The 20542-nt window shown below is 40.2% G+C and overlaps 1 protein-coding gene across 5 annotated transcripts in view; it reads left to right on the top strand.

Moving 5' to 3' along the window:
• si:dkeyp-115e12.6 (centromere protein F) overlaps nt 1-19872 on the top strand; it is a 21904-nt gene extending 2032 nt beyond the window's left edge. For 4 of the 5 annotated variants that reach the window (XM_024283671.2, XM_024283673.2, XM_024283670.2 and 1 more), the window contains 17 exons: nt 1117-1288; nt 1523-1719; nt 2014-2117; nt 2380-2444; nt 4522-4774; nt 7052-7245; nt 7729-7854; nt 7937-8065; nt 10181-10303; nt 11151-11286; nt 12668-14094; nt 15096-15785; nt 16057-16340; nt 16456-16534; nt 16981-17512; nt 18095-18227; nt 18409-19872. In XM_024283671.2, the coding sequence (XP_024139439.1) occupies nt 1127-1288; nt 1523-1719; nt 2014-2117; nt 2380-2444; nt 4522-4774; nt 7052-7245; nt 7729-7854; nt 7937-8065; nt 10181-10303; nt 11151-11286; nt 12668-14094; nt 15096-15785; nt 16057-16340; nt 16456-16534; nt 16981-17512; nt 18095-18213 (4620 nt within the window). In that variant the 5' untranslated portion in view covers nt 1117-1126 and the 3' untranslated portion in view covers nt 18214-18227; nt 18409-19872. The remainder of the gene's footprint in view (nt 1-1116; nt 1289-1522; nt 1720-2013; nt 2118-2379; nt 2445-4521; nt 4775-7051; nt 7246-7728; nt 7855-7936; nt 8066-10180; nt 10304-11150; nt 11287-12667; nt 14095-15095; nt 15786-16056; nt 16341-16455; nt 16535-16980; nt 17513-18094; nt 18228-18408) is intronic. The other variant, XM_024283674.2, reaches the window with a different exon arrangement.
• Nucleotides 19873-20542: the final 670 nt, after the last annotated feature.

Genomic DNA, 20542 nt, shown 5'->3' on the forward strand with positions numbered 1-20542 from the left:
GAGGATTGAATCAAAACCTATAAACAGTTTTTAGGTTCCCCAATGCAGCAAATCAGGAAAATGTCTTTGTTAGTTGCTTTCTTAAGGTAAAAACTTCCGATCATCTTTTTTTTTTCTTTTTTCTCATATATTGCCATGTTATCAGGATCAAAAATATCCAACTATTTGTATAAAACTGCCATCAGAATGTGTATTTTCTCCTCCGTGTCTCTACTGGTAAACGTATAAATACTGACCTTATCTCAGTGCTCTGACAGAAATATTGAATTACAGTTTTGTGCCGGTGGCCTTGAGGCAGTAATGCAAGTCAAAACTGAGTACATCATCTGCTGTCAGGCTTTTCTTCATTCCAATGCTTTCACTTCTAGCTTTCCTCATCTCACTTTGTCCTTGTTGTTAGCCACATAGAGAGCTGAAGCAATGTGTGTGTCAATGACATAGCCGGTTTGCATAAGTTGCCAAAATGTTTCAAATTTAATTTTTTTCCTGAAGAATTAACCAAAGATTTTAATATTTGGAAAGTAGGAACTTTGTGAAATAAGTTTTATCAAATGATAAAATGAGACATTCAATAAGAATGTGGTTGTCGAAACCTTCTGTTTTATGCAAAGATGAGTAAAACATGAACATGGAGGGAAAACGAGGGTAAAGAAGTAGGTAAAAGAGAAATAAAAATAAAATAAAACATGTCTTCCTGACCCCTATTCTGCCCATAGAATGTAAATGACTTAAAAAATGATCTAAAACTGCAGTTTTTGTTTCCATCACTGAGCCATTCTCAACTGCCCAGCTGTGACAACCACACTGTGTCTTGGTGTTCCCTCTTAGCAACCAAATACACTCATTACACAGGCACAGAAGAAGAAAGCACACCTAGATAAATGTTGCAGCAGAGGCTGGCAGTGAATTTAATGCACATTTAAAACTGAATGCTTCGATTTTCTCTTATCACACTTAAAACATATCATGCTATTATGAATATTAATTGTCAATCTGGCAAAAAAAAAAGAAAAGATTTTTGCAGATTGTTAAGTGAGTCATTTTTAATGACACTACCTCTCCATTATCTCAAAGTGTTTGCATATTTGTGCTGATGTTATTTTTCCACCATATCAGATCCTCAGAAATGAGCTGGGCCGAGGAGGACTGGACTGTGGGTTTGTCTGGGCGGGTCCTGCAAAAGGTGAAAGAGCTGCAGGTCCACAAGGAGCGGCTGTTCAGAGAGAACAAGCAGAAACAGCTGCAGCTGGACAACATTCACGCCAGCCTTGAAAAACAAATTGTGAAGGTACATCTGCTCGGGTTATAATTCTAGGCTAAATAAATTTGTTAACAAATCTATTAACCTTCAATCAATGTAATTCCAGCAGATTCTCCTTCAAAATCTACTGGAATTACGTTGATCGTGTTAAATATTAAAACATAACAGTAAATCTAAGAAGATAAACACTAGATCTCTAGTCTTAAAGGGTTAAAATGATTTTCCTTGGATCCTTAAGTTCTCTTCCTCCTTCCGTTTGAGTATGAGGAGGTCCGCGGGGAGTGCCAGTGCTTGCAGAGAGAGCTCCAGAGCGTCCGGGAGGAGGCAGAGAGCGCCGCGACCAGCAGGGACCGGCTGACCCAAGAGCTGCACACCAAACAGGCCCAAGTGTGCTCCTTGGAAGGCCAGCTGGACACTGCTCGAACGCTGAACAACAAACTCACCCAGGAAGTCAAAAGGTTGGAAAGAAGTGTTCATGGAAAATCCCTCCCCACTCCGTTTTTAGAAACACTTCTGACTACTCTCAGTGTAACTGTTATTAAACGTATGATTATTCAAGTGAAAATTGAGTTGATGTTCTTCAGTAGATTTATATTTTTAGCTCTTGTTTGACCGTTCTTGTGTTATGTGGGGCTGGTTTAAGTTTTCTTTTTTTAGCTGGTGTCCAAACAGATGACTTTAAGGGTTTCCTGTGGAACTTACTTATTTTTTTCTTTTACACTAAACTCTTCCCTTGGTTCCTCTTTACTCAGACTGGAGGCTGAACTAGAGAACCTGCAGAACAGCAGCAGGCCGACAGATACTACCTTGTTTTCCACACCCAGCTGGAACGCAACTTCACCCTGGGATCACAACGGTACAGGAAACGTATGACTCATGCTGTGCCATTTTGTTTGATCATTTCTTGTAGCTTATTCTCTCTTCTTCTCAGAAACCATATAATTCCCATGATGACCAAACAAGTTATAAATAAAAATGAGCTTTTGCAGTCCATCGCTCTCTCTGGGGGCTGTTGTGTCTTTGCTTTTTAAACCTCCTCCTTGTTCTCTGCAGCTATTCCTTTGGTCAGAGCATCTGAGTGCTGAGTTTTAGTAACATGCTGTGCTTTTGCCCTGCAGGGAGCAGACAGGAAGACAGGTCAGGCCAGCGGGACGAAAGATGGAGCCGCGGACAACATATCCGGGTAAGTTTCTGTTAGTTCCCCTTTGGAGCCGCGTGGAGGTTAATCCAAGACTTCTGTGGATTAGAAACAGACACATGGGTTTGGCTATACGGTCCCCCAGGTCTGAATGAGCTAATCACTTGATTCTTTGTAATTAACTGCAGACCAGCAGTGTCAGGGTGCGATTAGACGTCCCAATTTTTGAGTTTCTGTAGCTGAAAAATAAAAAAGTAAAACAATATTTGGACATCAACTGTTTTACTCTTATTACCTTATATTTGGACTATAAGTTGCTCTGGAATTTTGGTTGCAGAAACTTAAAAAAAAGCACAATAATAAAGAAAAATCATGTATATTTTGCACTTGAGTACAACTCACACTTTTGGGAGAAACTCCTGTTAATAAATCGCGAATGTTTCCTCTTAAAAGGCAAATCATAATAATCCAATTATCCAGTAATCCAAACAAGTCAACTGAACTCTTCATGTCACTCAAATCAAAATCTGTTTAATTCTTCATCCTCTGTGTCACTTTGGAAGAAATCCACAGAGCCCTGCGTAAAAACTGAACAGCGCTTCTTCTTCTGCATTGCTGTCAGTAGCAAATACTGATACACACCTACAGCTCCCTCTAGAGGTTGTTGCTGTATATATATATAAAAAACACACACACATATAAGGCACTCTGAGCATTGTGATGCATGCTCTAGAATGCGGCAAATGCGGGTTTTTGAAAACACATTTAGTTTATGGTGTTCACATTAGACATGCAGGGAGGGACTTGTCTTTCTTTTTCTACTGTCTACTAGTGCATGACCACCACCTACAGTTGGAAGAGTTTTGGTGTGAAACATCGAAGTGGTGAAAATCTCGCAAATCTTGCTTCAGGCTTTTTACTTTAAAGCTCTATTCCGATACATGATTGACTTGGTGTCATTGAATTCCTGAGTCCCTGATTGGTCCAAATTTGGTTTAACTTTAAACACATGTTCAGTGGTTAGGTGTTTAGTATACAGAGCCCAAGAACGATCTTAAAAATGTGCGTTGCTACATGTGAATGTGAGAGTTTTGAACGCAGAAGCCCGAAACGGGCGTTTTTGGACATTTACAAAGACTTTACATTGGTTGTATTCACGTGAATGCACATTGCTGAGGGGTGTGTGAACGTAGCTTCAGTTGCACCTGAGCATAATATGCTCCCCCAGCCAAACTATGCAAAAAAAAAAAGAACACAACTTGTACTCCAAAAAATACAGTATGTTTATGACACAATATTGAATTTCTGCATAGTAGAATTCATAGTAGAATTTTATTTCTCGAGGTTGAAGTAGTAGTTCACTTTCGGCTTATCCCTTTCGGGGTCGCCACAGCGTAACAGCACCCACAGTTTCGCATCAGTGATTTGGCAGAGTTTTTACGCCAGATGCTGGTTTTAAAATAGAAATGTAAATTTCTTATTTTCTATGAACATATCTTTAGTTTACCCCAAAATTTGTGAAATAAAATGGGAAATTGAGTGCAGTCCAGTGAAAATAAGTAGTTTTAAAAAGTAATTAAAAACGAATAGTAAAAAAAACAGAGAAAATCAGACCCTCTGATCCATATGTTCAGTCAATGCATGCCTCCAATGTGAACAATTAAAAAAGTTTAAAAAATTGCATTAAAAGGCACTCAGTTTCTAGCTGCATTTCAAACTGATGTCTCTTGGATAAAACATATTTTTTAATCTATTTGTCCTCAAGCAATTTTTTTAGAAAAAGTGACATGACACAAAAATGTCTATGTTCAGGCTTTATTTGATCTCTGCATTGATGTGCTGAATGTAAAACAAAATTAGCCCCAAATTAACACTGACAAATTAAAAAAAGGCTTATTTTTTGTAAAATAATCAGATAATCAGTGATCACTATTTAAAGTTTTTTTGCTACAGCAAAGGTAATATTAATCGAGAACATTCTGTGACATTATTTTTTTAATCTTAGGTTTATTTTAGATCTTGGTAACGTTAGGACAAATGTAAATGTAAACTTTGTTTACTCCATATTGTGTTTTCCCTGTTTTAACTTGAAGTCATGTTAAGACTTCTACCCTTTCTTTAGCAGCAGCTCCAGTTTTCAGACGCGCCCACATCTTCTTCTCCACAAGTGCAACACAAGAGCACCCCCCACCGCCACCCCTCCCATCAGTCGGACATATTCTGTACCTCGTCAGCCGGATTCTCATGGGAACAGGAGGATTCCAGGCCAACGTCCAGGAGACGGCAGCACCCCTCTCCCCAAACCCCGGACACGGCTGTTGTAAATCGAAGCGTGGTGGAGCAGGAGCCGAGTGGGAAGAACGATCAGAGTGACGGTGAGATGGCGTTCAGTTGTCATTCTAGTAACACGTGGCCTAGTTTCAGAAAAAAAAGCAGTTTACACAAATACAGTTCACCCATCAGGGTTCTATTTTAAATCCAGATTAAAAAGTTAGCCTGATTACTTTAAGAACCATCCCAGCATGCCCAAATGGGATAATGTTAATCTACAACATATCCGTCTGTGGAGATTTATGTGGTGCCATGAGGTAGAGTGTCCGCCCTGAGACTGGGGAGTTCAAATCCAGTAAAGACTCTAAAAATGGGACCCACTGTCTCCTTGACCCTCAGCATTAAAGGGTTGAATTCCTGACTGTAGCTGTGTCTGCAGCTCACTGCTCCCTCAGGGGATAGACCAAAAGCAGAGACCAAATTTCTCACACCCAGTAGTGTGACAGCTAATGGAACTCCTCTACACACATGTATGCTAGTGATTATTCTTTTGTAGAAACATGGCTGACAAGAGAGGAAAAAAAGGTTAGCATCTTCTGGTTACTCACTTCAAACTTCATTTCTGAGAGAAAGTCCTTCTCTAAAGCATTAAAATAATGTATTACAGTTCCTCTGTGGATTTCACGATGTACATCTAACATCTACAAACTGTTATGAAAGGGAAGGATGTGCAGCATCTTTAGATGACAGTTCTGACATAATGACTCACTGCTTTACTGCAATCTAAAGGAAATGTTTAGAAGTGTGAACCCTTTTGGTGATGGATTTGTCTCAACGGGCAGAACCTGCACAACTGGATCAGAGGACATTTCGGATGAAACGGCTGGTACAAACTTCAGTTGTTTAGAGAAGATCAATCAACCCAAGTATTGATTACATTACAATAATTAGTGATTATGATCTATCTCTGATGTTTTAATGCTGCCATCAAATAAAATATCACTGTTTCTGTACCAGACAGACACAGCGATTGATCTTTTTCCATGACTCAATATCTCTAGTGACCGTGGAAAGAAAGCAGTCAGACGCTGTGACTGTAGATGACCTCAAAGTGATGAAATGTCTAAAAATACACCGTCACCAACAAGGCTGGAAAGAGTTTGCATTTTTATTGATCAAAGCTTTTAACATCAATACCAACTTCCTGTTGTGTGTATGAATGTGAGCTACTACTAATGTTTGCTAGAACACCCCCCTCCCATAAAGAAAAAACAAAACTCTTCTTACGTAAGAGCAGAATTCAGTGTCAGCCCGACATTCCTGCAGCTGCAGCTCCGTGATTCAGAGGGACTCTTGCTACACTGATGTAACACAGTTCTGTTGTTGACCCCTCTGTGTGTGTTTTTGTTACTTTGTCAGGACAGTTCTCGTATGATTAACTTAAACTGGACCAGAAAGCTTTAAGGTGACCTTAAACTGATCCTAATTTCGAGGAAAATGGCATTTCTAAACTTCAGTCCAAGCATTGAACTCTAGGAGTTACTGTTAGATTTGAAGCTTGGGTCTGCAAACTTTAAAAGATAAATTCGGTTCAGTTTCTTTCCAATTGTAACTCAGCAAGTACCACAAAGTCCAACCTCACTGTTTGGAAAAATGCACTTTATGTTTTCTGACCATTAAGGCATTCATTTTTAAAGTGAATGACCTGAACATATAAGTCCCTTTCAAAATAAAATGGATGTAAAAAAAAAAAAGTCCAAATGAGAATTTATTCACTTTCAAGAAATCAAACTATTTGGGAATTATATTTAAGGAATTCAATGGTCCTGTATGTATAAGTACAGATTTGTCTTTTTTTAAGATTAAGAGCATTTATAATGTAAAGAAAAAAAGCATCCTTTTCTCTTTTTCCAAAATTATATAAATAAGTATTTAAAATATACACTATATCATCAAAAGTATTAGCTCACCTGCCTTGACTCACAAATGAACTGAACTACCATCCCATTCCTGACCCATAGACTTCACTTTGATGTGGGTCCAAATTTTGCAGCTATTCCAGCTTCACCTCTTCTAGGAAGGCTGTCCACAAGGTTGAGGAGTGTTTATAAGATTGTTTCACTATTATTCTAAAATAGCATTGTTAGGTCAAGCCCAGACCAGACCATCGTTCCTCCTCCACCAAATTTCCCACTCTGCACAATGCAGTCCAAAATGTACCGATCTCCTGCAACCTCCAAACCCAGACTGGTGCATCAGATTCAAAAGAACATGTATTAGCAAAAGATACTTGCTTTTCTTCATCCGTTTGCTTTTATTTAACCACACGCAAATTCACGACACGTTTATGCCATTTTTAATGTCCTGTTTCTGTGTTCCAGCATCCTTTACAGAAATCCAGAGTCGTGTCGCAGCTCTGGAAACCGAGCTCTCTGCCAAGGTTGGGGCTTTGAATTCCATTGAGAGCCGAATGGAGCAGACCAAGAAGGAGCTGTCTGCAAAGGAGCTCAGCCTGCAGAAAGCTCGTGACGAGCTCAGTTTGGCACACGCCCGCATGGCCCAGGAGAGTGAACGGGTAAAAACACGTTTCAGTACCACAGCAGATCTTCCTGATGAGAATGGAGCTGTTATTGACTTGCAATGGGTGTTGGCCTTTTATCAGGGCTTTTCAGTCCCTGGAGAATTATCTTAGAAAAAAACAAACTGATAAAACGGTTTCAAGCAAACAATTTTATGAGTTTACTGACAGTTTTGTCTGTACTAAATGAATGCAAGATGAAAGTAAAAATATACTGGATATATTACCTTGATCATACATTTTACAAAATTGGTTATTAACTCAAGCACTGTGCTTCATTTGTGCCTTTTCAAAAACAAATTCATAAAAAAGTATTGAATTGTATCTGATTATTAGAGCTCCTGTGGTTGTGTCTTCCTCAAACCACAACTGAACAAAATCTGATTTTTAACTTGTTTCATTTGTTGTGAAAATGTGTCTTTTGTTGTGTTTAGATGATGAATATTGTTTATTTTTTGGGTTTTGTTTTATGAACGGCAGGCATCAGCAAATGAGCTGAAACTGAAGCAAGTGCAGGAAGAGCTCAAGTGCCAACGGCAGAATGCAGAAAGCAGCCGGCTGCACCACCAGCAACGCACTAAGGAGCTGGAGAAACAGCACCAAAGAGTGACAATTCATCTTTTTTGTATCAATATTGTTATCTTTTTTGCTCCACGGATCCAACAGTTTTATTTTCTTGTGTGTCCAGGACTTGACTGAGCTTCAGAAAGAGCGTCAGTGTTTGGAGAAGCAGCACCAGCAGGAGGCCAATAAGCTGAATCAGGAGCTCCAGCAGGCGATGAAGCTCCACAATGCCCTGCAGGCCCAGCTTGATAAGGTGAATACACACACGCATGCCTCAAATCAAACAAGTGAACAAAGCCATGGAGCTACCACATATAGATTTGAGTTCTGTGTCAACAGTATGGTCACAGCTGATGCTGTCAGTACACCAGTTTCCATGATCTTTCCTGTTCTTTCAGCTTTTTCCTGTTTTCTCTATTTCATACCCTTGTTTTTCTCTTTATCCTCTCATTGCTGTTGTTTTTGTTATTTGTGTCAAAGGCCAATAAATGAATCTGTTTCTTCACCTGTACCTTTGTCCCTTGATCTTCTGATTCTGTTTTTCTCTGCACTTCATGACTCTAACCCCCTCCCCTGCTCCTCTCTGCTTTTGTCCTCTTCTCTCCGCTCGGTTTCTCCCCGGCGGAAAGGGTGAGCAGCAAAGGTAATGCCGTTGTGACTGCGTTCAGAGCATGAATTCAAACTCACTGTGTGCGGAGAAACTGTCAGATTCCTGAATCAATTAAAAAGTAACTCTTGAGAGGGCAAAGGGGACTGGTGTCAGTTCACACAGCACCCATAAGTTCAGATTATTCCCACATTTGATTGCATGTGTTTAAAAAACTGTTGAGATCCTTCATGATCAAGACCATGTTCAACAATCAAGAGTTTTGAACGCAGGAGACTGAAACGCACACATTTCTCATTTACATAGACTTTTCATTGGAAGTGGTGCCTGAAATGCCAGTGGTTGAGCCCAGTGTGAACGTAGTTTTAAGGAGGAGACCGGTTGTTGTTGTGAAGCGTTAGAAGCTAGTGACCCTAAAATCCAGTTTTAAACTGACTTTGAAAAACTACTAATCAAAGCTTTTGGTGTCGACCTGTCTGATGCATTTCACCTGATCAAACTGGATGCCAGGCACAAACACAATTCCTTAGTTTATTTTTCAATGTTTTATTTTGATGTTTAGAAGCTGTGCCAACTTTGAAATGAACACAAAAAATAAAAATTCAAATTTTGCAAGGACTTCTCCTGCAGTTCCGCATACTAAACATGTACAGACCAGAAAGGCTGTAGCATTCGTGCACACATTCAACTTCACTGCACTAATGCAGTGTTCCTGCAGGGCCATGGATGCTTCTGTGTTCTAGCTTTTACAAACACCTTGGGGATCAGGAAAATACTAACCATTATTGAAGGACCTGTTTCACACTGACAGTCAGTGGAATGTATCTGCATCTTCCCATTAAAGCTCTAGTTCATTTTCTTTATTAGTAACCTCATTTATATAAAAAAAACATGCAAAAACAACTTAAAAGTTGCTATAAAATGTGATAATTCTGTCCACTAGTTCTAAAACATGTTATTAAATATTTTGTGGTAAACTGGTGCTTACTTAAATTCAACACAAAGTAAGTAGCAGTCAGATATTAGGAGCACGAAATACTAAGCAGTTTGTCCCAATAACAATTTGACTTGTTTGTGCTTGTTTTGATGTTTGGTTTCAATAGATTTTTTTTTAACCAAAATGTACTGATATATTTACAGTTTTAACCATTCTTTCTTCACATGTATGTGTGTTCTAATACATTTATATATTTTTGACTTTTATATATTTATCTTTAAAATATCTAAATATAAAAAAAAGTTTTAGAGAAATCGTTGCTGCTGTTCTTCAACACCGGAGCTCCAGTGTTTACATTCTTTGATTTACTGTAATTTTTTATTGTTAACACGATCTTCTGGAATCATGTTGATTGTGTTGAAAAGTTACAGTATGTTAAAGACTTTGTGTTTAAGCGTCACAGCTGTGTTAAAGGGTTAAGCATAAGAAACTGAGAAACATTGTAAAATGTTATTCCTGTAATCGAACCTTAAAATAATCAATTTATAACAATTGTAAAAGTTTATTTCATGTTTGTTTCTATCATTTTTTTACTTCTCTAACTGGCTTGCTGTTTTATGTGTGCCGTCTGCTTGGTGTTAGCGAGCTATTAAATGGGTTTCATGAAGACGGCAACATTCCAACAACCAGACCTTGTTTTGAGAGCTAGATTCCACTTTTTGGGCATTATTAATTGTCTCTTGCTCGCCGTCACTGATCCTAATTCTTTAACTTGTCTCTGTATTGAAGCCTATCATTGCTAAATGTTTGATTTCCTCCGTCAGCTGTCTTTACAGAAGCAGGTGATGGACAAAGACCTGGAGGCTTTGAAAGAGAAGCTGAAATGGACAGAAGAGCAGCTGAAGGACAGCCAGAAAAAGGAAACGCAGACACAAACAAAATTGATGGTAAATCATAGACAAACTAGTCTTTCTATCTTTAGTGTTTGATCATAATTCATTTCTTTGCATCTTTGCATAATCCAAACTCTAACTTTAGAACTGAAATTCAGTTTTAATCCTTAGACCCACTTCAATCATCTTTTGATCTATTTTCAGTGTTAATTATGCCATTTTTAGCTAACATTTTTAAAAGCCTGTGTGGTTTTTTAGGTCATAGTTTCTGCAGAGTGGCAGTGGAAATCTGCGCCTGCCCCCAATCTAACGGTACTAGTGTAACAAAAATTGCAGCTATAAAGTTGTACAGTTTTGAACCACATGCCAGCTATAGGAGAAGGAAAACAAAGATGTCTTAAAAAATGACCGTCAAACATTTTCTATGCATTCATTTCTGCAACAATTTATTTTTATTTATTATTTTTGAAAAAATACAGTAAATTAGCTCTGGGACACTAAATCTAAAAGCTCATCTGCAAATAAGGAGAAATGTTGTTGTTGATTTCAGGACAAAAGCAAAGAGGCTTTTTGTAGTTTTTTATTTCTGGATTGTTTCTGTCATGATGCAGTTTAAATGGACGTCCATTTGGCTTTTTATGTTCTGCTTAAACGTCTGCATTTGTGCAAACATTTAAAATGCAACAACCTACATGGTCAAACTGGAGGTTTCATTACAATTTCTTTGTTTCAAATAAATTGCTTCACAAATTTCACAAAAATCTTTCATGAAATCACTTGAACCAAGTGTTGTTCATATTTTGAATAAACAAATGAAGCTCTGATTGTAGGATGTAAATGTACAATTGTAAAATGACTGGAGTAAATCCACATCATTTGTTTTTTTTAATCTTTGCATCAGGAAGCTGTGCGCGAGGCCGAGGGAGTGGCAGTCAGTCTGGAGCAGAGCAGGAAGAGAGAGCGAACTCTGGAAGAGGAGGGGAGGAGGCTGAAGGAGGAGCAAGCTGACACCCTGCGTCTCCTCAAGGAACTGCAGGGTGAGGAAAAGCTTCATTTATGGCCCCCTTTTTTAAAGAGGTACCATTAGGTTTTCCTGAGTGGGGGTAAATGTCCCTCATTTTGTGCTTTACACAGTTGCAGAACAAACTGTTAAAATAGATAATATTTTCACTAAAAAGGATCATTTGTTATTAAAACCTTGTTTTTCTTGGATAAAAGCTCTCCTGCAGTTGTGCAAAAAAAAAAAAATTAATTTATAACACAGTTAGATTCAGTTTATAATTTCACTCCAGAGTTAAGTCTGATAGAGCCGATGAATAGACAAAATCAATATAATTAAATAGACATGTGACATTGGTTTATTTAGAAATCATTTAAAAAATCATGTTTATTTACACTGCTCAAAAGAATGAAAAGAATGATATGAATACACATCCTATACCCAAATGAATGAACTATTCTTTTAAACAAAAATTATTCCATCCATCTTCTTAACCGCTTCACCCCTTTCTGGGTCGCGGGGCGCCGGAGCCTATCCCGGCAACTGAAGGGCGAAGGCGGGGTACACCCTGGACAGGTCGCCAGTCTGTCGCAGGGCCTCAATCACACACATCGACTCTCACATTCACACTTAGGGACAATTTAAAGTCACCAATTAACCTATGAAGCATGTTTTTGGACGGTGGGAGGAAGCCGGAGTCCCCGGTGAAAACCCACGCATGCATGGGGAGAACATGCAAACTCCACACAGAAAGGTCCCAGCCGGGATTTGAACCGGGGCCTTCTCGCTGTGAGGCGAGAGCGCTAACCACTGCGCCACTGTGCAGCCCCAAAAATTATTCATGGAAATTAAATATATTAACCTTTGGAGGTCTTAATGTGGAATCAGACTCAAAATTAAAGTGAAAAAACAGACTACAGGCTGATGCAAATGGGATTTAATGACTTTGAGACCAGTCAAAATGAGGCTCAGTAGTGGGCGTGGCCTCCACCTGCACGTATGACTCCGCCCTGGAAGAGTTGCACTATCAGGGCCACTGGTGTGGATTGTAGATGCCGTCTCATGGTACCGCTCAAATGACAACACTGTCTGCAAAACATCAGTGAGAAAACATAAAGACGGAGAAGTTGTCTGTGGTCACCAATTGTACATTTATTGGAGTTTCTGATTGTCTATTATCTCCACCTGGTGTCTATTCCTCTTCACAAAAATATGAGGAATTGATTGTCAATGTTGCTTCCTAACTGGACAGTTTAATTACACTGAAGTGTGATTTCTTGGAGTAACATTGAGTTGTTTAGGTGTTCCCTTAATTTTTTTTAGCAGTGTTTACTAAATTAAAGTCCAAGACTTCAGGTTTTAAGTGTTTTTTGTAAATATTTGTTTTCTCCTTTCTTTCTTCTTTTTTTTAACCCCAGAGCAAAAATCTGCTTCAGCATCTTCATCCCAACCTGTCCAAGTTTTCCATGGTGGTCAGAGTCTTGCTGCTGATTCGTCCTCCACTCATCCTCCTCGAGCATCCTCCCACAGAGAGAAACGTTCTGCTCCCCAAGCTGAGCAGAAGAAGGAGGATGTTGGTGTTAATGAGAGACGGGGAGAAAGCTCAGCATCATATCCTCCTGACAGAGAGCCAGGAGAAGGAATTGATGCAGAGCACATTGCTGACATCAGAAACTCAGAGTGCTCACAAAGAGTGACAGTTGAAGAAAACAAAGAAGTAAAGAGGAGTGAAAATGTTGCAGAGCATCAGTCTGGGACAGAGAAGAGCCTCCACTCTCCTGCTGGTATGAGCGATGATGGACTGATAGATTCTGCATCTTTAACACGGACTCTGATGCTTTCTGAAGCAGCATCCTCTCCTCACCTGGAGCAGGCAGCTTCATCAGAAGATCTTAAGCGGGAGAACTCACTGCTGCGCTCAGAGCTTCACAATGCACGTGACGAGCTGCAGCGACGACTGGAAGACCTGGAGACGCAACGCAGAGCCGAGTCAGAGGCCAAGACTCGTCTCAAGCAGCTGAGCCGCAAACACGCCAGCCAGACTGTGGAGAGGGAGGAAAAGGAGAAGGAGTGGAGGACACAACTGGAGAAGGAAAAGGTTGAGACAGAAAGGCTGAGGAAAGAGATGACTGCTCTGGAGGCAGAGATTAGCAAAATTAAGAAAGAAAGAGACCTGACGGAGAAAAAGGAGGACACAACAAAGAATGATAGGGAGAGTGAAATGATAGAACTGAACATTCAGCTGAAAAATCAGCTAGCAGAGGTGAAAGCCCAGCTTGCTTTAGAGCGAGAAGAGCGTAGGAACGAGGAAAATGAAAAGAACCAACTCAGCTGTGATCTAAACAAGGATCTCAGCATCCAACTGGCTGAGCTCAAGGCTGAGCTGGAAGCACTGAAGCATGGAGGGAAAAGCTCTCAAGAAGAGGAGAAAGTTCCGGTTGTCAACAGCCCTCTGACATATCTGACTCTCCATGATGATGAACTCAACTTGATTAGCCACGATGAAAAACTCCTCTCTTCACCGGAGCAGCACCGCCTCTTCTGCAGGTCTGCCAACCAGCTCAACATGCTCCTGTCCACAGCTACAGCAGACTTCCTCCAGCAGGACCAGACCCTCATAGATGCTCAGTATCCACCTCTGGGGGAGGAAGATCAAAGCAGTCAAGTGGACGTGGAACGTATGAAACTGAATTACGAGAAAGGGCTTTCCTCCTCAGACCTTCAGGAGAGTGAGCTCCTCCACTCTGATCCGGCAAAGGAGGTGAAGCGCCTGCAGAGCGAGAATGCAAAGGAGACTCAGCGAGCTAACCAGTATCAAGTGAAGCTAGAGGCTCTGCAGAAGCAGGTGAAAGAAATGGTTTCATGTTCATTCAGAATTGATTGAGAGCAGGTGATTTAAATCAGTGGTTCAGAATCTGCTTACAGTCAGATTCTGAAGGAAGTTTTATTTTGGAAATCTACTGGATTCTCTGCACTGCATCCGACTCGTACTTGACAACTGTTACACTCGGTCATGTTGAAAATACATCCGCTACGTTCTTATAACGGCTCCGGTGAGCACTAAAATGAATCCCTTAGGCCAACAAAGTAAAAAATGTGTAAAATGAGGTAACAGAAAGAAATCAACATTTAACAGAAAAAAAACTGGAGTTATTTTTTTTCCAAAAAGTGTGACAGTTTTTCCCACACACCATAATAATAATAATAATAATGATGCATAATATTCAGCAACTGACTGTCTATTGCTATGAGGATGCTCCTATTAGAGTTGCTCAAATGGTGGATTCACATTTGTTTAAATTATATTTAGAAAATGTAGGTTTTACAGATCTTTTTTTTCTTTTGCATTTATTCATTGTATCATAAAAGTCAGACGAGGCTGAATGCCACTAAATTGCATTTTCATGGCTCCTACACACATTTTTCGTACAAATAAAGGCATCTCACAGAGGATAGAGAAACAAAACTGGAGGCAAAGACAAAAATGTGTCCATGGTGACATAAATTGGTCTGTAGCCTGAAAAAGGCTGGGGATCTCTAATTTAAGGGCCAAGTTCCAGTCTCTAAACTAAAAATATATGAGTTTATGTGAATGTATTATTACGATTTTACTGAATGGATAAAGAGAGGTTCCACTTTTTTGTACTGGTGGAAAAGAAATCATTTTTTTGTTCTAGTCCAGTGCAGATCTGGTCTTTGTGTTACTATAAATGTAAAAATGACAGTGGAGTGAGAAGCAGAGCATACGAACATTTTGATTGGCTAACATTATTTTATGGTTAGGAGAAAAAAAAAGTTGTCTATAAAGGAGGTTAATGTTTTTAACTTCTCCTCTCTTCCCCACAGGTGACACGGCAGACCCAGCATCTCACCACAGCTTTTGAGAGGCAGAGTCAGCACATTTCAGGCCTTCTGGCAGAACTACAAGAGAAAGAAAACGCATACGTCACCCAAGAAAAAGAGCTGCAGCTCTGCAAGGAGGAGCTGGCTGCACTGAGGGCTGAAAAGAGTAAGAAACTAGAGATGACGACCCAAGGGGGAAAAGAAGAGGAGGAAAGAGATGAGAGAGAGGAGGAGGAAGGTGTTGAGACAGTTGGCTCACAGACACATCCCAGTTTAAACTCAGCCAATGAAGCAAGTCAACCAAAGATCCAAACAGGTGAAGCTGAAGTGCTGACGCCTTCCAGCAGCTCTGTAAACTTGGACACATCTCACACCTCTGCATGTGAGCTGACAGAGTCCAGTCGGGATAGACATGAGGCTTCAGAGCTGCTCACTGTCAGACAGGAGAATCCGCTGCTGGAGCCAAACACGGGAGCCTCAGATCAAAGGGAGCGAACTGATGAGGAGCCAAAGGAAGACGCTAACGGCCAAAATCTAACAGCTGAGCCAAATGTTCTCATCTCTGAGCAGCACCTGTTGCAGGGAGAAGCAGGCATAGAGGATGGGGAGGAAAGGGAGGACTGTGCAGCTACAGGAGGAGGAAAACTGTTGAAGGAGGTGTCTGAGGAGCAGAGGGAAGCCCTGCAGCTACAGGTGGGCAGCATTAAAAACTCCCTCTACAAATAAAACTATACTTTTCAGGTATCTGACTAAATATTTAGTATAATCCTTTCAAGATAGGGATTTCAAACTCATATTAAATATCTTTAGTTCAAGTTAATAACTTTATTGCAGCTAAATAATACTAATCTTGTTTTTTTGTAAGCATTAATCAGCTCATCTTTCGTTTCTAAATGAACGTTTTTGCTGGAGGTGTTTTCTTTTTAAAATAATTTCCGTGATGTGTTCTGTCACTTCTGTCCAGGTGGAGGCGCTGCAGAGAAAGATAAGAGAGCTCTCAGAGGAGACCCAGCAGCAGGCCCAGGAGCTTGCTGTGTGGAGACTGGCCTCCCAGCCTGCCTCAGCACTCCATCGGTTAGCTACCAACACAGATGATAAGTGCGGGTCATGGGACGAGCTGACCCACATGCAAACGCAGACCGAGGGGGATGACGAGGCGGGGCAACATCAGGTCATAGTGCTTCGAGAAGATGAGTTATCCCTCTGCTGCTCCTCCAACAGATTTCGGGGTCACATGTTAGTCTCCAGGTAACTCGTATGAAGACTTACTGTATGTTTGCATTTCTTTTATCCCAGTCACGATGATTCTGTCCCTTCTTTTTGAACTTTCACTGGAACTAATTCAATGGTCTGTTGCTGTAAGGCTGCAGAACATTCCTGAACTAAAGACCCTCCACTCCTGTGAGACGACACGGAGCCCTCAGGAAGTCAGACCTGCAGAAGTCAGTTCATTTTTACTCATTCTCTCTTATCAACACTTTAATTTGAAGCTTTTACCAGCTTATTGAATGCAGAACATTTAGAAGAAACAGGAACTAAGTTGGTTTTATTCATTGGATATTTTCTTATGGGATTTTTTTAAGGAATTGTTTATCTTGGTAGGAAAACCGTTTACTTTAAAATGGAAAAGTGACTGCCCTTTGTCAAAATCTTGCAGTGTTGATTCAGCCTCTGAATATGGTTCAGTCTGTCAGCAGGAGAGCAGATGTTGTGAGAAGTTCAATAATGACTGTAATGTGTGACTCAATATTTATTCAGGTTTATTTGGAGCGGTTTCAGTTTTCACCAAACTGAATAAATCAAAATCTTTTAAAGGAATTTTAACACAAATAAACATTTGCTTCAAAACTCAGAAATCACTGTTTTCTTTTTTAATTTATAAAACCAGGAGCTGAACCTGCTAGATGTCTGTCCAGCACAGCACACAGAGAAGAAAAATACTGAGCTCCTTCAGATGTCATCACAGAAGCTGGCTGAACAGCACATAGCCGAAGATCAGCGTGACGTTTCAAAGCCAAACCCATCCCCAGTGGTACACTGTTGCTCTGGAAAACCTGACGCCAACTCAAACTCTCCTGGAGCAGCCGCTGATGTGAACAACACCAGCAGCTTGGCAGACAAAGAGGTCAAGACAGCAGTGAGAAGTGTCAGCAGTCAAACGGAGGAGAGTCTGTGCCGTCAGGCTGCACCTGCAGTGTGTGCAAGCACCCAGACCGAGGAGGACTCTGTGGAACCTCCGGCCTCCTCTGTCCCAGGACCTGAGGCGGAGGAGGACACAGTGTTGTTCTCAGGTTCTTTCCCCATCCCGGCAGACCCAGCCCGCCTCGCTGAAAGAATCCGCCGTAACAGGACACAGTTGTCAGCTGCTTTTGACGACACAGAGTATGAGCCATACGGGCTGCCCGAAGTCGTCATGAAAGGTAACTTTGAAGAGAAAAAGCAAAATCAAGAAACTTAAGGATCTTAAACTTAAAAATCTAAATCAGGCTGATGTTTCTAGCTGACAGCTGTAAAATCCTTCAGACACAGTTACAAACAACACAGTGAAGCATTTAGCAGCTAATGAGCTACATTTTCCCCTGCATGACTTGATGGAGCAGAAAGGAGTCAAAGAGGACTATTGGACTTAATTTGATCAGGGGACGCAAACAAGGCTCTGAATCAGGGCTTATATTGCTCCAGACTGGCAGCACGTGTAAATATGTCCCTGTTTGCTAACACATTTGCTGTATAAACTTAAGGCGATAAGTAAATCTTACATTTACTGCCTGTGAGGAACCAAAAACAGATCTGCTTTTACATGTTTTTTTCCCCCTCAAACCTAAAACAAGAAGACTGTTTTTACTCCCTACATGTCAACAGCCTCACCCAGCGTGTGTTCATTATACAAAACGACTTAATTAGAAGAGATGATTAACTCATGATTGCAGATGTTAAAATACTTGGATTTTTTTCCCTCAACCACTAAATCTCCCTCTTTGCATCCGTTCCGTGTTCTTTAGGTTTCGCTGACATCCCCAGTGGTCCGTCGTGCCCCTACATCGTGAGGAGAGGCCTGTTGGGAACATCTGTGGTCCCAATGCTCCAGAAAGATTCACCAAAGGAGGAGGAAACTGATTAAAACATCACACGGAAGTTAGTGACATTTTTATGACACTAATCCTAATAAATGTGTCTTTATTGTCCCCAAAACATTTGAAAAAGTTCTCCTAACTTAACTTTGTAGTGTTGGACTAAAGGAATACAAAGCACACAAAAACCAAAACAAACCGATTCAAATATTTAGTAACTTAAAACTCCTCTGACTGTCTTTCAGCTGTGATTTTATGGAAGGAGCCACTGATTGAGGGTGGACTCGCAGCAGCGGCGGCAAAGAGACTTGAAGCCTTCAGACTCGAACTCTGATCCAGAAACACCCCTGCCATGGATCTTGAATTTTTGAATTGCCTTTGAGGTTTAGGTTTCACCTGCACCTTTTGAAGTCTTGTTTTTTTTTTTTTTTTTTAAAAAGCTACTTTTTTAAAGGAAGCTTCACCCTAACTTTGAGGTCTTGCTTTGAATCACTTCACGTTTGTCTTAACAAATGTCAAGAAAAGCTTGGCTTATTTTCCAAAGGGAGCAAATCCATAAGTGGCCAGTTGTAAAAAAATATATATATAGTTTGTAATTTTTTTTTATTAATGTGGATATTTATGGACATTTGAATGTTTTTTTTAAATGAGTTTGCAGAGGTTTACAGAATAACGTGTGAAACATTAGCTGACTCCGTGTCCTTATCTCGGTCTCGCTGCGGCTCTGTGTGGGAGAGCAGGTCCAGCTAGCACGCGTCGATGACTCAGACTAACCTGCGCTGCTTTCCGCTCCATGTATGGAGATGCTCACCATTCTCCCTCTCTCCTGCTTTATTTCTCTGTCAGACGCCGACAGACACCAAACAACAGTTAGTTTTACAGCGACTTAACCAAAATCTGCCTGTGTGAAGGTTTATTTTGTTAGAAAACACATTAACAGAGGAGTTATATTCCTGCAGGGTTGGACTCCGTTTATTTGATGAATTGTAGGTATACAGAGTCATAGATTTGAGGATTGGAGAAACTCCTTCTTTGTGTCGTTCTTGTTCAAACACTTGTAAGACTCGATGAGAGTTTAGGGGATATATTTGATGCACACAGACATTAAAAAAGAGTTACTGATTTTTATTATATAACAAATTATTAAAAAGTAGAATAAAAACACGGTTGCCTGCCAAGCAACAAGTAAAACTGAGATCAAATATTTGCCTTTTTTTGTTGGTTACTTATAAAACAAATGTTATATAGCAAAAACAGGGAACAGTCATGTCCATGTTTTTGAACCTGGAAGGTCAAACCTGTGTCGTCATATTTCTGTCATCTGTGTGAAAAAATTATTGGATAGTCTATAAGTGCACTAAGTGGGCAAACTGCAGGTACATGCTTCTTACTATTGTGCACAACTTTGGTTCCAAAAACACTGAGGTATCGTCTTTAGTGCAGCTCAGGGTAGCTTGCCTCTTGTTGTTTTTTTGGTTTTTTTTGTACATAATATTTAGAAGTGAATTGTTTTGTCTTGGCTTGCTGACTCTGTGAAAGTACATTTACCAACCACCCACTCTCAACCTCATCCTGTGTGTTTTGTGATCTGCTGTCTCCTGGGATCGTCTGACTGTTAGCAGGGAAGCTCACTGTGAATTTGTCGCCTTGTTTTTGACAGTTTTGTTGATGTACATGTCTTTGTTTACAATAAAAGTTGTTCACTATTGTTTGAGCATTGGGACAGTTTTACATTCCACACTGCGGCAACGGGACTCTTGTTTTTTTTTGTTGTTTTTTTTTGACAGTCTCAGTTTGTATCCAATCATCTTCGATCTTTTTTAAAAGCATTCATTTTGATTATGCAGTTTTTAGCCAAAATAAAATGACATTTTATTTTCTAGAGACATAGTTTCTGCAGGAGTTCATTAGAAATTCACCTCTGTTGTGGGTGGGACTGTTGGTGCAGAGTAAGCCTGCACCCACTTCCCATCATCCATCTGATTACACTCTATCCCACTAGCTAACAGGCCCTCACACCCCCAACCTAATATTAGCGGTGCAACAAAAATCGCAATATCGGAGCAATTTGAATAAAGGAAAACTCAGAAATACAGTTTTAATCTTAATTTTCTTGTATGTCCTCCATCATGAGGAAGACCATGCTCAAAACATCCTTGGAGTTGGTCTTAAAGTGTAAATGAGAGCCTTGTTTCAGCACAGAGGGCCTCAACCTGTTTTAAAGTTGAATCACAAAAGAATTTCCACAATTAAAAGCCTTTCCCCCTTTGTGTCAGAAAAACAGTAAGGTGCTGACAAAAGTATATTTAAATCTTCCTGAAGTTCTCAAGAATCTGCATGGACCAAAACTCTGGTTTGACAGAAATCTGAGGCTCTTCT

The sequence above is a fragment of the Oryzias melastigma genome, linkage group LG10 (assembly GCF_002922805.2).
Source record: "Oryzias melastigma strain HK-1 linkage group LG10, ASM292280v2, whole genome shotgun sequence".
NCBI lineage: Eukaryota > Metazoa > Chordata > Actinopteri > Beloniformes > Adrianichthyidae > Oryzias > Oryzias melastigma.